Source organism: Rhinopithecus roxellana, chromosome 12 (genome assembly GCF_007565055.1).
Source record: "Rhinopithecus roxellana isolate Shanxi Qingling chromosome 12, ASM756505v1, whole genome shotgun sequence".
Taxonomy (NCBI): domain Eukaryota; kingdom Metazoa; phylum Chordata; class Mammalia; order Primates; family Cercopithecidae; genus Rhinopithecus; species Rhinopithecus roxellana.
This window is the reverse complement of record NC_044560.1, coordinates 46,087,588-46,110,447: the sequence shown is the minus strand read 5'-3', so window position 1 is coordinate 46,110,447 and position 22,860 is coordinate 46,087,588. Positions and strand designations below refer to the sequence as shown.

The 22,860-nt window shown below is 36.8% G+C and overlaps 1 protein-coding gene across 7 annotated transcripts in view; it reads left to right on the top strand.

Annotated features, from left to right (window-relative positions):
• ATG4C (autophagy related 4C cysteine peptidase) overlaps nucleotides 1-22,860 on the top strand; it is an 83,765-nt gene that overhangs the window by 5,618 nt on the left and 55,287 nt on the right. For 5 of the 7 annotated variants that reach the window (XM_010370691.2, XM_010370692.2, XM_030913026.1 and 2 more), the window contains exons 2-3: nucleotides 14,853-14,996; nucleotides 16,129-16,212. In XM_010370691.2, coding sequence (XP_010368993.2) covers nucleotides 14,921-14,996; nucleotides 16,129-16,212 — 160 coding nt within the window. In that variant the 5' untranslated portion in view covers nucleotides 14,853-14,920. The remainder of the gene's footprint in view (nucleotides 1-14,852; nucleotides 14,997-16,128; nucleotides 16,213-22,860) is intronic. The other 2 variants (XM_030913025.1, XM_030913027.1) reach the window with 1 other exon arrangement.

Below are 22,860 nucleotides of genomic sequence, written 5' to 3'. Positions count from 1 at the left end.
CACCTTGTAAATTTCCTGCTCAATACATGGAATAAGCCATTTTACCACAGAATCCTGGTTTGTTTTAGTGGAAAATGATACTTAGCAACCAAGATCTGAGCCGGGCGTGGTGGCTCATGCCTGTAATCCCAGCATTTTGGGAGGCCGAGGCGGGCAGATCATGAGGTCAGGAGATCAAGACCATCCTGGCTAACACGGTGAAACCCCATCTCTGTTAAAAAACACACACAAAATTAGCCGGGCGTGATGGCGGGCACCTGTAGTCCCAGCCACTTGGGAGGCTGAGGCAGGAGAATGGCGGGAACCTGGGAGGCAGAGTGTGTAGTGAGCCGAGTTCACGCCACTGCACTCCAGCCTAGGAGACAGAGTGAGATTCCATCTCAAAAAAAAAAAAAGAAAAGAAAGGAAAAACAAGATCTGGGTATTTAATATGCTCTTTGCTACTGGGGTGTCATTGGTTCTGGACCTTTTAAATGGACGCACATATACACATTTTTTTTTTTTCTTTTTGAGACAGAGTCTTGCCCTTGTTGCCCAGGCTGGAGTGCAGTGGCGGATCTGGGCTCACCACACCCTCTGCCTCCGTGTTCAAGTGATTCTCCTGCCTCAGTCTCCTGAGTAGCTGGGATCACAGATATGCACCACCACACCCAGCTAATTTTGTATTTTTAGTAGAGACAGGGTTTCTCCATGTTGGTCAGGCTGGTCTCGAACTCCCGACTTCTGATACTCTGCCTGCCTCGGCCTCCCAAAGTGCTGGTATTAAAGGCATGAGCCACTGCACCAGGCCAACATATACATTTTTTAAGAAATCATGAGTTCATAGGATACCTTCATTTCAAATTCAACACTGCAGAGTTCTCATCACTTCCTTCCAGTTCTTGTTTATATCTGTTTTCCCAAAGAGAGAATTCTGATTCTCAATTATATCACTGTTTTTTACTCATCTGACCTATCCTACAATACACATAAAATAGTTTTGGAATTACTAGACTGACTGATACTGCTTCCAGCAGCAGATTTACCAAGTAAGGATTTTTTTTTTTTCCATTTTATGTTCTTAGAATAATCCCACTAAAGGTATATATAGGCAAAGTAGGTGTTCAAAATTATTTGAATTATTTTTTTCTGTGTGATTATGTTATGAATGTAAAATATAGTTAGGTTCCTACTAAATTACTTTTTAATAGACTCTTTGTAAAATCAGTTATCTGTAAAACTACTAAAGTGACATAATTTAAAACTTTATCATAATATATAGTTATAGGGAACTCTAGAACATTTATATCAGCTGGAGAATATTCAATTTGAAGACTTGTAAGGCTCTAAACTTGCAGCTCTATTTTTTCAGTTGTAATATTATTTAAAATAAGGAATGCAAGAAAAGTGACATCGAGTGATTCCATTTGTAAGCCAAAACAATTGTGTTTGTGAACATTTTAAACAATGCTCTTCTTTTAACTGCTGATACAATTCAAGCATTAATCTTTAACAATAGACATAATTGTTAGGGGTACTTAATTCCCAAGTAATAGGTCTAATGTTTTCCTGTATTTATAACCAGAATGGAAAGATTTATGTTTTTCTTTAAGTCCTTCTTCTTTGTATTTGAAGAATGCTTGTTGTATTTTACCCTGTGATATTATTCATGTGTGAATATTCTCATTGGAAAGGGGGAAAATATGTCTCTTAATAGTTACAATACTTTATATCTCTATTGTGAGATATAACCACATTCAGCCTTATGGTTAGTTATAACCATCTTGCTTGTTAGAATGGAAGATTAATGAGGACAGGAACTAGGTTTCATGGCCCATTGTATCTCCCTCAGTGCCTTGTAGGAGTAACCATTCAAATACTTGATGAATAAATGTTATATTTTGTGTTTACATTACATGTAGTACTAGCTTCAGTAATATGAATGCATCTTTTTCTTGGCAAGAGTAACTAATATAGTGGGCCTTGGAAATGATCTTATCTATTGTCATAGCCTGTCTTTTGTTGCTTATAACAGAATAACTGAAACTGAGTAATTTATATAAAAAAGGAATTTATTCCTTATAGTTATGAAAGCTGAAAAGTCTAGGGTTGACGAGCTGCATCTTGTGAGGACCTTCTTGCTGTTGGGGACTCTGCAGAGTCCTGAGGTGGTGCAGGGCATCACATGGTGAAGGAGCTAAACACACTAGCTCAAGTCTCACTTTCTCTTTTTTTTTTTTTTTTGAGACGGAGTCTCGCTCTGCCGCCCAGGCTGGAGTGCAGTGGCCGGCTCTCAGCTCACTGCAAGCTCCGCCTCCCGGGTTCACGCCATTCTCCTCTCTCAGCCTCCCGAGTAGCTGGGACTACAGGCGCCCGCCTCGTCGCCCGGCTAGTTTTTTGTATTTTTTAGTAGAGACGGGGTTTCACCGTATTAGCCAGGATGGTCTCGATCTCCTGACCTCATGATCCGCCCGTCTCGGCCTCCCAAAGTGCTGGGATTACAGGTTTGAGCCACCGCGCCCGGCCAACTTTCTCTTCTTATAAAGCCACCAGTCCCACTCCTCTGATAACCTGTTAATCCATTAATCCATGAGTGAATTAACTTATTTATGAGGGCAGAACCCCCATTATCCAGTCACCTCTTAAAGGCACCATGATAACATTCATATTTACTTATTACATACCTCGAAATCACTGTATCTCAAACTGAATTTCCTATCTTCACCTTAGTCTTCTCTACTTGGGTTCTGTTTCAGTTAATGGAACCATTATCCTCCTAGACATTAGACCTGAAATCTCATAGTCACTTTAGTCTCCTCTCCTGTGTGTGGGCATATACACATCCATATATTTGTATGATGTTGCTAGGTCTACCGTGTCAACTTGTTACTTTTATCTACTCTTTTTTTTTTTTTAAGATAGAGTGTCTCTCTGTCACCCAGGCTGTCGTACAGTGGCACAATCTCGGCTCACTGCAACCTCTGCCTCCAGGGTTCAAGCAGTTCTCTGCCTCAGCCTCCTGAGTAGCTGGGATTATAGGCACCTGGCACCACGCCTGGCTAATTTTTGTATTTTTATTAGAGACGGGGTTTCACCATCTTGGCCAGGCTGGTCTTGAACTCTTGACCTCGTGATCCACCTGCCTCAGCCCCCCAAAGTGCTGGGATTACAGGCATGAGCCACTACGCCCTGCCTTACCTACTCATTTCTAATCCTCTCACCGGTACCCTGATTGAGGCTCTCATTACCACTCATAGACAGTCTTCTGATCAGTTGAAGGAATTGGGACATTTAATGTAGAAAAGAGAAGACTGGGGGCTAGGGAGGTTAGGAGGTATGTCTTTAAACATCAGATGGGCTCTCCAATGGAAGGATTAGTTTCAGAGGTTACAACCAGGACCATCTAGTGAAAATAATGTGTAGACAGAAACTTGGTTCCACATAATATCATTGTAGCAAATCTAGTTGTTTAAAATTAGCAGGTATCATGTAGTTACTATGGATACTCTAAGACAGTTATGGATGCTCTAGAACGGATAGGAAAATACACAGTTTAAAACATTGTCAGGCTTTTACATTTATAGCGTATTTTGAGTTTAGTACAATATTCATTCAGTGCCGACCTCCCTTTTCTAGAAGCAAGTGTTCAGTCAGAGGCTGAGGGACTGCAGTTGGCAAGGATGTTGTTGTAAAGGAGATCTTGTTACTGTACAGGTGGTTGAACCCAATTAGTAGCTAGTTATTAGTGAGTCTGAACCAGAGAGCAGATCACAGCTTTCAAGATGGTAGTGATTTTTTTTTTTGAAACGGAGTCTCGCTCTGTCACCCAGGCTGGAGTGCAGTGGCGTGATTTCGGCTCACTGCAAGCTCCACCTCCTGGATTTATGCCATTCTCCTGCCTTAACCTCCTGAGTAGCTGGGACTACAGGCGCCCGCCACCACACCCGGCTAATTTTTTGTATTTTTAGTAGAGATGGGGTTTCACCATGTTAGCCAGGGTGGTCTCAATCTCCTGATCTCGTGATTCACCCGCCTCGGCCTCCCAAAGTGCTGGGATTGCAGGCGTGAGCCACTGCGCCCGGCTGTGATTTTTTGTATTTTTTAAAATTTACACGTTTTCTTTCACTACTCCTCTCCACCCAAGTACTATTGATTAGGAAAGATTAGTGATAGCTTGTATTGTGTGAGACGATGGTCCAGAACTACTGTTAATATTAATACTTACTAGTGCCAGGCGCAGTGGCTCATGCCTATAGTCCTAGAACTTTGGGAGGCTGAGGCGGGCGGATCACTTGAGGTCAGGAGTTTGAGATCAGCCTGGGCCACATGGCAAAACCCCATCTCTACAAAGAATTGAAGAAAGTAGCCAGGCGTGGTGGTGCCTGCCTGTAGTCCCAGCTACTAGGGAACTGAGGTGGGAGGATTACTTGAGCCTGAGAGGTCAGGGCATTTGGCACTGCACTCCAGCCTGGGCAACAGAGTGAGACCTTGTCTCAAAAAACAAAACAAAACAAAACAACCCCCAAAAACCCAACACACACACAAAACACCAAAAAACAAAAAAAGTGTTAGTTATTAGATGCTTTGTAAATTCTCTTTCAGTTCTGAGATTCTTACATCCTTCATTTCTTGTAGGGGTTAATTACACTTTATTAATTAAATGATTTGACTCTTTACCTTTTATATAAAGATAGCAGTCTCTATATAAGACTCGGTAAATCTCTGTATAAGACTCTATATAAGTCTCTATATTAACCCATGGTGTTACCTCTTATATAAAGACTACTATCTCTGTATAAGAGGTTAACACCATGAGTTAATATTAAGAGCTTGAAAAGTTGCGTTTTGAAGTATGGAGGCTCCAAGTATTCGTAGTTACCTTCGACTTATCAGAGGTTACCAAGAACCTGACATAATTAAAATGTATTTATCAAACAACTGTGTGGTAAATATTATGTTCTTAGAGATAAGATCAAGGCTTAACGCTATCTTAAAAATAGCCTAGATGTATTAATAATTCTTATTTTGGTCTTCAAGTACATGATTGAGGTCATTCAAACTCCTTACATCTTATTTAAGTTGGTTATGATGATGACTTTGCACAGTCTGTGAACGTGTAATATGCAGTGCTGCACAAGTGGAGGTTTTTGCCACAAGCCGGGTGTGAGGAACTTGGTAGAAGTCATGTGTGACCATAAATGTGTGTCTGCTTAATACTTAGCTTCTTTCATGTATATTTTACTCGTTAGATTTAAGAGAAGAATGCATTGGTATTTTATTTAAGTTGTCATTATAAAGTAGCGGGGCATTGATTCAGTGTTTTTTATTGGAGGATGTGATCCTGAGGAGTCCTAAGAATGTCTATAAGATTTTTCTTGAGGCAAAACTATCTTATTAGTCTCTCTGCTATCAGCCCTTTATTCTTCTTTTCAAAACCATTTTCTGAACTTGCATGTCCTGCCTTTATTGTGTTGCTGTTCCTTTTTTCAGTCTTTTTGTCTTTATCTCTTACTGCTATGTACCTTGCCTACCCCTTAGCTCTGAAAGGGGACATTGCACATAAATATTATTACTATTGCTCTCCCCTTCATATTTGCCACTTTTTAAAAAGATAAGGAAAAGAATTTACAAACTGACCATTTATAGAGTACAAGTTCAGTGCATGAAGATAGAAGATTGGCAGATATAGGTGAAGAGAAGGAATAGAAATGGACACAATAATTGATGTTTCTGTAAACAAAGAAGAGGGAAAGAAGAAATGAGAGCAAAGATGATAGCCCATTGTATTAGAGACCTTCAGGATTAGATAAGGGATTGATATTTGTTACTAAAAATGCAAGCAGGTAGAAAAGGTTACATACAATAGATAAAAGAGTAGACTTCACGGTTCATTTTATTTGATGATATAGCTAAAAGCACATAAAAAATTCTAAATCAATACCTATATTTCATTTAACAGCAGAATACTATTTGAGGAAGATGTCCAAGCATTCGCAAATTCCAGAGGTGTGCAGCGTTTTTACCCATTGCACCATATGACTGAGATGTATTCCATAGACTTTGTCCCTAAAGTTCTGCCAGGAGCATTTACTTGGCCTTAAATCCTCAGTGGATAAAGTAGTCTACTTATTGCTAGATGGGAGAGGCTGATTACCTTCACCTGCCCTTCTTGTACATTGATTTGAGTACTCTTTACATTTATCAGTTTACAATTTTTTGACTATCTTAATGTATGGTTATTGGTTAGAAAAGTGACTCTAAAAATGACATCTAGGTCTCAATCGATAATTTTCATATCAAATGTTGTAGCTCTGCTCTCCAAAAGAATTCTGCTTAGTCTTCACTGTGCTTTTTGTATCATTAACAGTAAAGTTAGGAATAAACCTCATCTGTTAGCTTTATCTTCATTTACTGAGATAGGATAAAATAAAGTTTTCTCTAGGCCAGGCGCGGTGACTCAAGCCTGTAATCCCAGCACTTTGGGAGGCCGAGACGGGCGGATCACGAGGTCAGGAGATCAAGACCATCCTGGCTAATACAGTGAAACCCCGTCTCTACTAAAAAATACAAAAAACTAGCCGGGTGACGAGGCGGGCGCCTGTAGTCCCAGCTACTAGGGAGGCTGAGGCAGGAGAATGGCATAAACCCGGGAGGCGGAGCTTGCTGTGAGCTGAGATCCGGCCACCGCACTCCAGCCTGGGCGGCAGAGCAAGACTCCGTCTCAGAAAAAAAAAAAAAATACAGTTTTCTCTCTAATACTTTTATCATCTAGTTAAAATGGATTTGTTAGAATGTTAACAATGCACAGAAATATGAAGATGGCAGATGATAAGGTTGTTGTAGTATGTGTTAGTAAAGAACATCTGCTTGAAAAAAGATTTAGTAATTTCTCTAAGCCAGGTATGGTGATGGGTGCCTGTAGTCCCAGCTACTTGCGGGGGCTGAGTCAGAAGGATTGCTTGAATGCAGGAGTTTAAGTCTGCAGTGAACTATGATTGCACCACTGCACAGTCCAGCCTAGGCAACAGAGGGAGACCCCTTTTTACTTAAAAAAGAAAGAGAATATTTAATGATTTCTCATAGTTTTTAAAGAAATAATAAGCACCTTCTAAAAATAGTTTGGAAATTGTGAAGTATATTATTTCGATGCTTTTCCAGACTGAGAATCTATGACACCACATAGAATAAACAAGAATTTTGGCTATCAGTTAATCACCGGGGCAGTGAAAGCAGGTATTTTAACTGCTCCAGGGATTGAAATACACTGAGTAATGGCTAAATTATTACTTTTCTTTATGCTTTGTAGACAAATGCATTTTAATTTCTTTTTTTTACAAAACCAGGAAAGTGGTTTCCTCATTTGTGTGGTTTTTTTTTGTTTTGTTTTGTTTTCTCATTTACAGTTAAACTAAAAGTACTGTTTGTCTTACTTTCCTTGGCTTATCTGAGACAAACATAAATAAAATATTTTAATAGAACAAAGCGTTAATTTATTACTTTTTCTCTTTCCAAATGTTACCCCATTTAAGGAGAAACAAAAATTATGAATTAACAAGGAATAATCCTCCCAGTTGTTTTATTTAGCTAGAGTTGCCATGGGCAATTAAATTGAGGAAGTTAAATTTTCACATGACTAAATAGCTGAATCTGATGTCTTTAAGAATCACAAGAATAAGGTTCTTTATCTTAAAAAGGAGAAAAAAAATGTCTCAGCATTTTAACTTTGCAGCTGTTTAGGAATTTTGTAATAGGATGTCTTCTCTGTCAATTTTTTAGTCCAGCAGTTTCAGTTGTATTGTTAGAATTTAATATAACCTGGTTACATTTGTAATTTAGTGTATTCAGTTTTTTATTTGAGCAGTTTACTTTTAAATAATTTTGGTATTTTTTAAAAGAGGCTCAATGTGAACAATTTAAATAAAGAGAAATGCAAAGAGGAAAGTCAAAGTAGAGGTTCATTTCTTAGACACCAACATTATGGGCTGGGTGCGGTGGCTCATGCCTGTAATCCCAGCAGTTTGGGAGGCCAAGGTGGGCGAATCACCTGAGGTCAGGAGTTCGAGACCAGCCTGGCCAACATAGTGAAACCTTGTCCCTACTTAAAATACAAAAATTAGCTGGGCATGGTGGTGCATGCCTGTAATCCCAGGTACTCTGGAGGTTGACGCAGGAGAATTGCTTGAACCTAGGAGGGGGAGGTTGCAGCTGAGATCGCACCATTGCACTCTGGCCTGGACAACAGAGCAAGACTCTGTCTCGGGGAAAAAGAAAAAGAAACTAACATTATGAACTTCTAGACATTGTTTTATGTGTATATGTACATGTGTGGGCGTATGTATATACATATATGATATGTATCTATCAACATGCATAAGTTATATTCATACTGTTCCCTTTTTTTTCTCACTCCATGCCTTTGATATCTTTTTATGGTGATAAATATAGATCTATATCATTGTAATACATATATGCCATAATTTAGTCATCAGCAGATGATTTTGTGTCTGTTATGTGCTGGCTGTGCTATTCTTTGCCATCAAAGAGTTAATAATTTGAGAAATAATTATGTTATTGTTTATGAGTTAATAATTTGAGAAATAGTTATGTTATTGTTAATTATGCTTGTTCAGGATTGGCAGTTTTATCTCTTGTGGTGATGAAAAAAATTCATTTAATGTACATTTCTTAGGTATAGTAAGGTTGAAAATATTTCGTATGTTTATGGCTTTTTTCTTTTTCCAATTGCCTTTTTTTCTGTTTAGGTTTTTCCTTATTGATTTATAAGACCTTTTTGTATATTAAGGACATTAACTCAATATATGTAATTGGTATTGAACTTTTTCCCTTATTGTTGGATTGTAACTGAACCTCATGCTGTTTTTCTTCTTTCTTTACAAAGTTTTCATTTTTATTTAATTACATTTTACTGTCTGATTTCTGGTTTCGTATACCACACTTGGAAAAACCTTTTCTTTTTTTTTGAGATGGAATCTTGCCCTGTTGTCCAGGCTGGAGTGAAGTAGCACAATCTCAGCTCACTGCAACCTCCATCTCCCGGGTTAAAGCAATTCTTCTGCCTCAGTCTCCCAAGCAGCTGAGGTTACAGGTGCTTGCCACCACGCTTGGCTAATTTTTTTGTATTTTTAGTAGACACGAGGTTTCACCATGTTGGTCAGGCTGGTCTTGAACTCCTGACCTCAGGTGATCCACCCGCTTCGGCCTCCCAAAGTGTGGGGATTACAGGCATGAGCCCCACCATGCCCAGCCAGAAAGGCCTTTTCTACCCCAAGATTTAAAAAATAATTTAAATCTATGTTTCCTTGGAGTATGTGCACATATTCTTACGTGTTTGCATTTGTATTTAAAATTTGATTCATCTAGAATTCATCATTTATTGAGGTAGTCATTTAGCTTTATTTTAAAAACTGTATAGCTTATTATTTTAGCATTATTTATTAAATTAGCCATCTTTTCTCACTCATGTGAAGTATTTTTCCTTTTTGGTACTAAATTCTTAAATATGCTTAGGTTTATATTTGTGCTCTCCATTATGTTTTATTCAGTGTCATCCTGTGCTAATAAGAAAAATAAATTTAAATAGTACTAAACTTTGCTGTAGTTTTAGAGTGTGTTTTAATATGTGGTAAGGCAACTCTCCTCTTCAATAGGAATTTTTGGTTATCCTTTATAAAGTGTCTCAGTTTGTATTACTTTCCACCATGGCTCAAGGGATCATCTTTTAAGATAATCTATGATTTCTCCAAAGTTAAGATTTTTAGAAATAGCCATTTTAATATCTGTTTTGTTTTTTTTTTTTTTTTTTTTTTTGGAGACAGAGTCTCGCTCTGTTGCCCAGGCTGGAGTACAGTGGCACGGTCTCAGCTCACTGCAAGCTCCACCTCACAGGTTCAAGTGATTCTCCTGCCTCAGCCTCCTGAGTAGCTGGGATTATAGGTGTGCACCACCACACCTGGCTAATTTTTGTATTTTTAGTAGAGATGGGGGTTTCACCATGTTGGTCAGGCTGGTCTTGAACCCCGGACCTCGTGATCTGCCCACCTCAGCCTCCCAAAGTGCTGGGATTACAGGCGGGAGCCACTGCGCCAGGCTTTTATTTATTTTTGAGACAGGATCTTGTTCTGTCTTCCAGGTTGGAGTGCAGTGGCACAATCATTGCTTACTGCAGCCCTAACTTCCTCAGCTCAAGTGATCCCCCAACTTCCTCAGTAGCTGGGACTATAGTTGCACGCCACCATGTCTGGCTAATTTTTAATTTTATAGGGAGAAAAACTCGCTACATTGTCCAGGCTGGTCTTGAAAACTCCTTGGCTCCAGCAGTTCTCCCCTTCAGCCTCCCGAAGTGTGGGTATTACAGGTGTGAGCCACCATGCCTGGCTCCATTTTAATTTTTTTACAGAAATAAAGTGGGTTTCAGTCTTTACGGAAGAATGGAATTTGATTTTAGTCATATGAAAAGTAACTATGCTGAATTATTTATTAAACTAGCAACAACTCATGTTTAGTTTAACCTTATAATAATAATTTTATTGTTCTCAACTACTCTAACAATGATAATGAAAGTATTTTCATAGAATAGTTAAGGATGTGTTCCAAAGGCATTTCAGTTGTTTCAAGTTTGGAGGTAAAGTTGCTCTGAGTAAATAGTGTAGCTACATAGCAGGAATTTTGACCAAAAATATGAAATAACAACTCAACAATTTATTCCACTGTAAGTGCCTTGAGGTTAGAATATTTGTTTCATTAATTTCTGTATCTATCACAGCATCTTTTCTTAGTTTTTAATTTTAATTTTTGTGGGTACTTAGTAGGTGTATATATTTATGGGGTACATGAGACGTTTTGATACAGGCATGAAATGTGTCATACTTACATCATGAAAAATGGGGTATCCATTCCCTCAAGCATATATCCTTTGTATTACAAATAATTCAGTTATGCTCTTTTAGTTATTTTTAAATATTCAATTAAATTATTATTGACTCTAATCCCCCGTTGTGCTGTCAAATACTAGGTCATATTCATTCTATTTTTTTTTTTTTTTGTACTCATTAACCATTCCCACACCTCCCAACCCTCTCATTACCCTTCCTAGCCTCTGGTAACCATCCTTCTACTCTCTGCCTCCACGGATTTGTCACAGTATCTTATCTTGCTTATGTATTTACTTAGGAGTCATTATCTAAGATGCAGACTTCCTCATATTAACATGTCTAATTGTGCACTATCTTCATTTTTTCCCCATCCAGTTTAAGGCATCTTGATTTTCACACTTGCTGTGAGCTGTCCAGAGTATTCTGGATGACTGGTGATGGGAACTGTCTGAAACAAAGTCTTCCCTGTGGCCTTCTTTCTTTCAGACTTAGAAAGAAGATACCTGCATGTACATTCTCTCATTTAAAAATTTTGGATCTAGAAGATCAAGCTTGGTGACTTTTTAAAAATAATTTTTTTAAATTCTACAAATAAATGCTTTTGTTTAAGATGTGGGCAATTGTGGTATAAAACACACACACACACACACACACACACACACACACACAGAAACTACTTTTAACATTTTGGTATACTTCTTTCTTACTTTCTAACTCCCTTCATTCCCCCTCCATTGTCCCTGCCCTTGCCTGTGTCGTATGATACATAAGTTTCAGATTCTGCATAGTGTTTCCCCATTTTCGGAGACATTTTTAATGGATGTATAATCCATCATGTGGATGCACTATATATAATTCACACATTTTATAAACTCTTTTCCTTTTCTTGCTTTTCCAGATTTTGCTAAATTATGTATGCAGTTTTCTTGAGGAAAATTCTTCTTTCCTTTTCTTTATTCTAGTGTCAGTTAAAAAAAATTCTAATTCTGGTGAGAGTGCTGCTAGTGATGTACCTATATTTCATATCAGTTCACTGATTCCTTTAATAAATATTTTTGAGAACCAATTGTGTGCCAGGCAGAATTTAAGGACACTCAGTTACAGTACAGTGCAATGAGTGTGGTGATACAGGAAAACGTAGGATCCTATGAGAACTAAGTGGAGGACACCTATCTTAGTTTACAGTTTAGAGAGGGTAGTCAGGAAATCTTACCAGTCTTACCAGAGGAAGTGAAACTGAAGCTGAGTTTCAGGGACTCTGTGATAGTAAGGTAGTCATACAGTGAGGGTGAGTAGTAAGGCACTTGAGGTAGAGGGAACAGATGCAAAGGCATGAGGTACCAGATAACATACCAAGTTCAGGAAGCTTTGATATTAATAGTAAATGTGGTTTCAGCATTTGCTGCAAGTGAAGTAGTAAAAGAGGAAGCCGAGTAAGTAGGCAGAGGTTATTTCATGAAGGGCCTTAAATATCATCATCCTTAAGTACCAGGAACTATGCCAAGTGCTAGGGGTATAAACAAACAAACAAAGCAGAGTCCTTGAGGAATGTGTTTATAGCTTTCATTCTCATTTATATATCAGCAGTTCTCAAATTAATATGCCTAGCCCATACCTCTCCTTTGAGTTCCAGATCTATATATCCAACTGTCCAGTTGATTGACATCCCGAGAATATATCTAGAGTATAAGTTCCAAGAGAACAGGTATTTAATTGCCTTTGTTGTCTCAGCTGTACCTGCAGTGCCTAGAACAGTGCCTGGCAATAATTTAATGATTAAAGAAAAGAATGGCCGGGTGCGGTGGCTCATGCTTGTAATCCCAGGACTTTGGGAGGCCAAGGTGGTTGGATCACGAGGTCAGGAGTTCAAGACCAGCCTGCTGGGAGGCGGAGATTGCAGTGAGCTGAGATGTCGCCACTGCACTCCAGCCTGGGTGACAGAGCGAGACTCTGTCTTAAAAAAAAAAAAAAAGAGAGAGAAAGCTGGCGAGGTGGCTCACACCTGTAATCTCAGCACTTTGGGAGGCCGAGGTGGGTGGATCACGAGGTCAGGAGATCGAGACCATCCTGGCTAACACAGTGAAACCCTGTCTCCACTAAAAATACAAAAAATTAAGCCAGGTGTGGTGTTGGGCACCTGTAGTCCCAGCTACTTGGGAGGCTGAGGCAGGAGAATGGCATGAACTGGGGAGGCAGAGCTTGCAGTGAGCTGAGATTGCGCCACTGCACTCCAGCTGGGAGACAGAGCAAGACTCCATCTCAAAAAAAAAAAAAAAAAAAAAAAAAAAGGAAAAGAATGGCTCTCTGCTTGTGTTTCTCAGAGACATCTTAAATACCACATATCTCAAGTCAAAATTCATAATCTTCTCCCTCTAACCTCTCACTCTCCTGATGTTTTCTATCTCAGTGATTGGCACCATCTGTTTAGTTTCCCCGACCAAACCCTGGGTTTATCTTTGGCATATCCCTGTTCTTTACTTTCCATATCCATTGTATCACCAAGACTTACTGAATTTTCTACATGTTTCCTCAGATATCCATTTCTCCATCTTCACTGCTCCAGTCCAAGCTATCATCTCCTAGTCCTGTATAATATCGATTGAGCATCCTTAATCCGAAAATCAGAAATCTAAAATTTTCCAGGATCTGTAACTTTTTGAGTGCCAACATGATGCTCAAAGGAAATGCTCATTGGAGCATTTTGGATTTTGGATTTTTGGATTAATGATTCTCAACTAGTAAGTATATATAATGCAAATGTTTAAAAAAAATAGAAATCCAAACACTCCCAGTTCCAAGCATTTTGGATAAGGGATACTCAACCTGTAGTAGTAAACTCATTATCTACTCTTGTTCCTTTCCATGTTCTTCTCCATGCTGCTATTGAAGTAAAACAAACCAACCTACTGAATCTGGTTATGATATTCCTGTTTGAAACAAATTGCTTTTAGGATGAAGAACAAATTTTTTAACCTGGTCTACAAGGCGCTTTGTGCTTTGGCATCTGTATAACCCTATAGCCGCATCTCATGCCACTTTTTTAGACTTTTCTGTTTTCTGGTCACATTGACTTTTTAAGTTCTTGGAATAGACCATGCCTTCTCCTGGCTCAGAACTATGATGTATAATTGGTAACTTTTAATGCATATTATAAAATGGAATGTCTATTGTTAGAGAAATGAATGTATCAATATTTTTGAGTAGATATTTATAATCCTAAAAGGGTAATGTTCTGTGTAGCATTCTTTTCTTGAAAAGTAAACTGTGAATTATTGCAAATAAGCACAAGCATTTTCAGTGATAATTTGTTCCTTTTCAGATTATATCACACATCTCAGTTTTCCCTGAAGTCAGTAATAAAACAAACACTTATGAGCTACATTTATTCTATTTTAAAGTAAGACAACATTTTCCATTATAAATTTAAGCCATTCTATTTTTTTAAGTGCTGCAGTATGGAGATAGGAAGGAAATGTAGGAAATATGTTATTTAAAAAACAAAACAAAGTAATTAGACTTTATGTGAAAGTAGTGACTAATCAATATAAGTGGAAGCTTCCATTCTGAAGATAGTCAAGATTTTTTTAATAAGATTTCAAATCACCTTCTCTAATTACAGATAAAACAAATCTTGGATATTCTCACTTGCGCCAGTGCACCAGAGCAGAGCTGTGTTCCTAAATTGATTTATTGTATTCAACTGTGAGCAGTTGGGGGAGATTATTGCTTGGTTTTGCATGATAGGTTTATTGTTGTATATTTGGTAGTAAAGGTTTTTTGTAATTAAAATATAGAATATCTTACTCTATAAGATTTCTGTTTATAAAATGATAAATTGGTTTCCTGTTTATTTCTTACCGTAAAAAGAGAAATTGTTCATTTCCAGTTTAGATTGTATTTAATTACTTAAGTAACTTTAACAGGCATGGCTCCATATAACCATATATGTAGTAATTACTTATTTTTCCTTAATTTTTTAAGTCAGTATAAAAGATTAAACTCTACAGAAGAATGCAATCAAGTGATGGCTTTTCCTTTAGAATTTGAATATGGAGGCTACAGGAACAGATGAAGTTGACAAGCTAAAAACTAAATTTATGTCTGCTTGGAACAACATGAAATATAGTAAGTATCATGTTTTGAAAATTGTATAAATCCAAAGAAATGTTTGGCAATATTTATCATCTTCCCTCTTAAGTCACTGACAATTACTTGAGAATAAATGGCATACTTTACTTTGAATGAAATATTTCTATAAGGAATGTAGTTAAAAATATCTCCTGAAGAAAGAGCCAAGTATCATCATAAACATTGCTTAGAAAGCTTAGAAACTGAAGCATATGATGTGGTCTTTTTTTTTTTCTGAGACATAGTCTTGCTCTGTTGCCCAGGCTGGAGTACAGTGGTGCAATCTCGGCTCACGGCAATCTCCGCCCCCCAGGTTCAAGTGATTCTCCTGCCTCAGTCCCCTGAGTAGCTGGGACTACAGGTGCGCACCACCACACCTGGCTAATTTTTTTTGTATTCTTAGTAGAGATAGGGTTTCACCACATTGACCACGTTGGTCTTGAACTCCTGACCTCGTGATCTGCCTTGGCCTCCCAAAGTGCTGGGATTACAGGCGTGAGCCACTGCACCTGATTTTTTTTTTTTTTTTTTAAGTTGCTAGAGTATATTAATATCCTCATGGCTTGTGTAATTTTTTTTTTTTTTTTTTTTTTTAGCATTCTAAAGCATATAGAATTTGAGGTGATGATAATACCTTGGCTTTTCAGGTACAATTTCAGGCAGCCTCATTTCTGTGCCAGGTACTTGGGCAGAACCAGCTTCAACAGAAAAAAAGCTCGTATTCATAAAATAAGTGTGAAAACAGAATTCAGTATAACCCCTTGATAATGCAAATTCAGGAAAAACACAATTGGCAGTTTAAATTTTGTACTATAAGAACATTGTGAGAACTTGGTAAAGACCATTGTGAGCTATCTGAAAATAAATTAAAATTAAAATTTTTTTCTTTCTTTTGCCCTTTAGTTGGATAGTTTTTAAAGTGTGTTGAAAATTGTTAACTTTATTTGAAACTAGCATAAATTGCCTGTATTTCCAGTTCATTGTACAAATATTGTATTTTGCAACTGTTGCCAAAAAATGCACATCCATAAATAATAATTAATGGTTTGAAATTAAATAAAAGAAAATGCTGCTGTACTTTTAGTCTGAAGTCTTTTAATTACAAAATTTTTTTTGTTGTTATTGTTAGGTTGGGTGTTGAAAACAAAGACGTATTTTAGTAGAAATTCTCCTGTATTATTGCTTGGAAAATGTTACCATTTTAAATATGAAGGTAAGTGCAAAATTTGTGAATCATTGAAAAATTTTTGTAGAAATCATCATGTAACTTTTTATTATTTTATTTCTAGATTAATCTACTTTTGCAATATTTCTATTAAGTATTTGTATTTCTTATAACCCATGATATATTAATTTGTTATTTGGGTTTCTTGTTAGCTACTTGAGGATAAGGATCTTGTCATCTTTTGTTATATTCCCGTGATTTTGGACTTATAGTATGAGTACTAAGTAAATATTATTTGAATTGATATGTTAATATTCTTTGTCACATTCTTTGATAATTAAAAGTATCACCTTAGTTAATCTAAAAATGATAATTTTTTTCAATTCTTAAGGATGTTTCAGTATCTGAAATTGACTTTACTTGATGGTTTTGAATTTCTACGTATACTAATTCTTTCAGTAATTTTCTTATATTTTTTTTTAATAATTCGTGTCACTCAATGGGTGCCAGGCACCATGCTAGGCTCTTGAGGAAATATCTTTAATTCTCACAACAAACCTACAAGATAGATTTAGGTATTCCCATCTTATGAATGTGAAGGCAGGAAATTTGAGAAGTTAAATAATTTGTCCAAAGTCACATGGGTATTAAGTGGCAGAGCTGAAATTTAAACCAAGACTGTGTCTCTAATACTGGCATTCTTTTAAATATACGTCCTTACTTGGTTTTATGTTTTGTGTGTGAGAAAGAGAGAGAGTGAATATGTGTTACAGTACGTTGTTACCATGGATTTTCATTTTTGGTTGACCTATTTTGGTATATCATTTATTAGCAATTTTCTAAAACCTTTTAAATGGCTTGTAGTAATAACAGCTGACATTTGTTGAGCATTTATAATGTGCCAAGTGGTATTCTAAATAATTTACATGTATTAACTCATTGAGTCCTTACAACAATCTTGAAGGATAAGTAGGAATTTGATAGATAAAGAAGGAATGCATTTCAGGTAAATAGAATGGCATAATGAAAGCAATAGCAGTGAGATATTAAAGGGCATATTTAGGAGACAGAGAGATGTCCAGTTTAGCTATGGTAGGAGATAATTCTGAAAAGGACCAAATTATAGAGGAAGATCTTGAGTGCTGTGCTAAAGAGCTAGGTCATTTTTTTTTTTTTGGGCTGAGGACCAACACAGCAATACGTATGGTTGAGAGTATGGGTTTGTATCTATATGTCTGATACATATAAGCATTTTAAGTGATATTATTTATGAATGCAAAAATTAAAGTTATTAGAGTTATTCTTAGGATAGTGTTATTATATATATTTTGGAATAAATACTTTGAAAAATCAAGAGATGAAAAGTAAATTATAAAGAAGCTATGAAAGAGGGAAATACAAGACTTCTTTTCTGGAGTAGGATTGGGGATATAGGAAAGGAGAAAGCTGTGGGAAGAGGGGATAAGAAAAGAGAGCGAGCCAGAAAGGCGGCCGGAGGCGTTATGTCCATTGAGAGGTTTCCTTGTTATTGTCCCTGATCTTCAGTAAAGTCAGTTAAGCTCATGAAATATTTGATGTAAGAGGAATTTTTCTGGAAAAAGGTTAAATTTGGCATCTGGGATGAAAAAAACAACACATTTTCATTGCAAGAGCTAAATGCACATAGGACCATGACCTTAAGCTGTGAAGAACTGGCAGAAACCTTAGGGCTAGCTTTGGACTTCTACATGTCATATCATTTTTGGTTCAAACAAATGCTGGCTAGGACACTGATCATGCCCAGAAGGAGCACATCAAAATCATAACTGAATATATGCTTGTGAAATCATAGGAATTATATATATTAGTTTCTGTCCCCTGTTCCTGACTCAGAGCTCCTAAAACCCTTATAATATCCTAAGTGGTAGGGGTACTAGGAACATCTTTTGTTCTAGTGTTTGGTCTTTGATCCCAGTTCCTAACACAGTTGGTAACTCTTAGAATTTCCTGAGTAATGGGGGTGATGGGAGTGTCTCATATGGAGCTCCTAAATCCCTTGGAATTTCCTGGGTGATTAGAATGCATCTTTTGTTCTAATGAAGTGACTCTGTTGGTTTCTGGATGGCATCTTGTCTCCAGAAAGACCAAGCCATGATTAGAAGCTTGGAACTTTCAGCCCCATTCCCAATCCTCTGGGGAAGGGAAGAGGAGCTGGAGATTGAGTTGATAATTTATCATGCCTATGTCATGAAGCCTCCATACGAATCCCTAAAGTATGGGATATGGAGAGCTTCTGGGTTGGTGAACACATCCACCTCCTGGGAGGTTAACACACTCCAACTTCATGGGAGCAGAAGCTCCTGTGCTTGGGACCCTTCTAGACCTTGCTCTGTGTACCTCTTCATCTGTATTCTTTGTGACATCCTTTATAATAAATGGCAAAATATAACCAAGTGTTTCCTTGAGTTCTGTGAGTCATCACAGCAAATTACCAAACCTGAGGAGGGGATAGTGGGAACCGCTGATTTGTAGCCAAGTTGGACGGAAGTATGGGTAATCTGGAACCTACTTCTGATGATTGGTATCTGAAGTGGAGATTGATCTTATGGGACAGCCCTTAACCTGTGGGGTCTGTGCTAACTTTAGGTAGTTAGTCCATAATTGAAGTATGGGATTCCTGGTTGGTGTCTGGAGAGTTGGAATATCGGTTGGTGTGGGAAAAACCTTCACACGTTTGGTGTCAGAAGTGAAGTGTTGAATGTAGACTAAAAGGACGTGTTTTTCCATTTCATGCTTTAAAAAGATAACTGATGGTAATGTAAAAGAATTGAAAGTCAGCAGGCAGGACATGATGACTTTGATATAGGGCAATGGATCTGGAAAAGAGAGGACGGATTTGAAATATTTTAAGGTAGCATCAACAGCATCTGGCAGATGATTGGATTTGGGGTCTTCGAAGACAGAGGGGAAACAAATATTTAAATATCTCCATCTTGGATGATAGTGTTGGTAACCAAAAGTGGTATACTAGAGGAAGCCTGAATTTTAGGGGGAAGATAATTTAAATTCAGGTATGTGTTATTTCAGATAGGCTGTGTGGAAGTGAAGGATAGACATATTGATTTGTTAAGTTTCCCGCCCCCCCAGCAAGGTGGCATTTAAGGCCAATAGATAAGATCACATTGATGGAAAGTATACGTGGAAAATATCTGTCTTTAAGGATATACTGAAGAAGGATCAGTGAATTAAACTGAGAAAGGAAAGGCAATATATAGCACAAAATTCACAATAGTATACTACTGTAGAAACCAAAGGAAGGACATTTGCAGGAAAAGGGGGTTTTTACAAAGTGTATAAATGCTTAAAAGAGATAGAGCAGGAAATAGCCTGAGTAGACAGTGTAGGGTCTGGCAATGAGAAATTACTGATGACTTTTGAGAGAGCATTTTTACTAGAGTGGTAAGAATACAAAAGTAAAAGCAATCATATTAACAGCAGCTAGTCTACATTTACTGATGCTGTGATATGTGCTGTTTGCTGTGGCTCCATGATATGTGCTAAAACTAAATTGCATTGTTTTATAGAACGAATAGTTATGATACTGGAGTAGAGAAGAACTTATTTTTTATAGTCTGAGACAGTGTCTTGCTCTGTTGCCCAGGCTGGAGTGCAGTGTCACAATCACGGCTCACTGCAGCCTTGACCTCCCTGGGCTCAAATGATCCTCCCATCTCAGCCTCCCAAGTAGCTGGGACCACAGGTGTGTGCCACCGCACCCAGTTAATTTTTTATTTTTATTTTTTGTAGAGACAGGGTCTCCCTATGTTGTCCAGGGTTGTCTCAAACTCCTTGGCTCAAGTAGTCCTTCTATCTTGGCCTCCCAAAGGGCTAGGATTACAGGCTTGAGCCACTGTGCCAGCCAAGAAGAACTTGTATAAACTATAAAACACAGTCTATAAAGGGAAATATTAATCAGTTTGACCAGATAAAATTTAAAATATCCACATGATATTTATACAAATCTGTATATACATATATAATAAATATATGTACAATATATTACATTAAATATATGTATATGTTTATATATGTGTGTATATACAAATACATAAATACATATGTATTTAAAATATATATGTATATGTATACACATGTGTATATATACATAGACATAGACGTATAGTGTATATAACCTAATCTATAATCATAATTATATTATATAATTATACTGTATAATCATACTGTATAATTATATAATTACATAATATAATTATACAGTATAATTATATATCACTTAGATAATATAATATATAATATATATTTATAATAATATAAATATATATTATATTTATGCATACATATTATAGTATGTGTGAAGATGTATCAGAAAAGATTAGTCTCCACAACAATAAAGAACCACAAATGAATGTGCATTGAATATAAAAACTTGAACAACCCAAGAAAAATGAGCCAAGATCACGAAAAGGTGCTGTTTAATTAGAAACTTGAATGGCCAAATATAAGAAAATGCATATCCTGGTAATAAGGGGAATGCAAATTAAAATGAGATACTATTCTTACTTATCAGATATAATATACAAAAATTTAAAGGTTTGATGATACCAAGTGTTAGCAAGGGTATGAAGAAATAGGAACTGAAACACTGCTGGTGGGAGGGTAAATTGGTATAACCGGTTTGTGAGAAATTTGCGAGTACATAGAAAAATAGAGAATATGTATAACTTACGACCCAGCATTTCTAAGACCCTTAAGTATTTACAGAGAAGTTCTCCATATGTGTGGAAAACACATGTACAAGAAATTTATTGTAGCTTTAATAAAAAGTTGGAAACAAGTATTCACAAGAAGAGGATTAGATGGATAAAGTTATTCATTCATTCCACAAATATTTATTGAGAGCTTACTATGTGCCAGGCACTGGGGTTACTGCTAAAGGTATGAAACACACAATCTTTACTCTCAAGCAACTTACAGTCCAGCAGATGAGAGACATTAAATAACTAGAAAAATATTCACTTTGGTGAATTTTTAGTTCTTAACACATGTCTAGAGGTTATTGCCCTGCCTTGTCAAGACTTTCTTTGTTGCCTCAACAGAAATATAATATTCTCTTCACCTCATTTAAGATATTTTAATGCTAACATTTTCTTTTTGTCATTACAGACTTATGGCTTTTCACATTTACTGTATGTTGGTTGATCTCAACCGATAATCTTTTGATGCTCAAATTGTCATGACATTGGCCAGTGGAAGGTCCTTTGAGATTTGCTTCTGTATCTTTCAACAAATCCATATCAATCTTATGAGACATCTTGTTTTCTTGCAAACCACATGTTCAGACCCACTTTGTACTTTACAGTATCAGATAGGAAGCTAGCAATTTCCCACTGAGTCCTCGTTGTTTTTTTTTTTTTCTTTAGCAGAAAAAGTGTTAGAGACCATAATCTGAGTGCAAAGGTGCTTTGTGGGGATGATATTGACCCAGGCCATTTCAGTGGACAAGCTAGAACAGATAAAAGTTTTCAGTGTTTTTCTTATAAAGGCATGAATTCAAATTAATATTTGAAATGTATTTCTAACTGGATCATATTCCTACTTAAATTCTTGATTCTTTAATATCTCCTTTTCTATCATAGAGAAATTTTCTAGTAGTTACTTTTGCTAAGGATTTTAGTGAAATTACTTTAGCTGTGTCACTCAACTCCCATTTTCTATGGTGTTTATCTGATGGATAGTTTCGTTCATTTGTTTCAGTTCCCTTTCTATTTGAAGGCATTGACATTCTGATATCTCACAAGTCTAAGTGCTTAGAAGGTAGCGGCTTTCAGCCACAGTGGTTTTATATCACTACTACCCTCTGAGTCATCTACAGTGAATTCATTCATAAGAATTTAATACAAGATTCTTAAACTTGATTCTGTCTCTGTTATTTAATTTCTAGTAATATTAGAACATGGTTGCAAAAATTAGATTATTTTAACAATGCTGAATCTGTCCTGATTTATCAAGCTTTTAAACGTATCCTACCTTTCTGAGCTACAAACATATTTCCTTGTATTATGCAGTTTTTCCTTCTCATTATATCATGCTATGCACTGTTATGTCAAGGTGTATAGTATATAAATCCAAATGGCCCTCGTAGTATTATCTAGACCAAATACCAAAAGTAAAAAAAATTGTTGCAATTTGTCTGTGATCTGTCTATGAAGAAAACAATTAAGAATTTATTTTATTTTTAATAAGCCTCATCTTTCCACAGATCGCATGCCATCACCTGGCTAGGATTTTTTCAGGGCTTCTCTCAGATGACCAGGACATGATGGGCCTAAGAGCCATTAAGGAAAAATTACTTTAGGGTTATCTCTGGTATACCAGTTGTATCTCAGGGACCAAAATGATTTAACATCTGTCATTGTGGATTTGTCTATTTCTTCCTGAAGTTCTATCAGTTTTTGCTTCCTTTACAGTAATTCCTACTTAATGTCACAGATAGGTTCTTGGAAACTGCGATATTAAGTGAAATGATATACACAGGTCCTCAACATCCTTTTGTTCAACTTCATTTCATTATAACAATGATGAGAAAAAAATTGATTGTATTGTACATCATTTTGCTTAAAGCCACAGTTTTTGAGAACCTTTTGACAACATTAAGTGAGGACTAACTATTTTGAAGCTCTGTTATTAGGTACATAA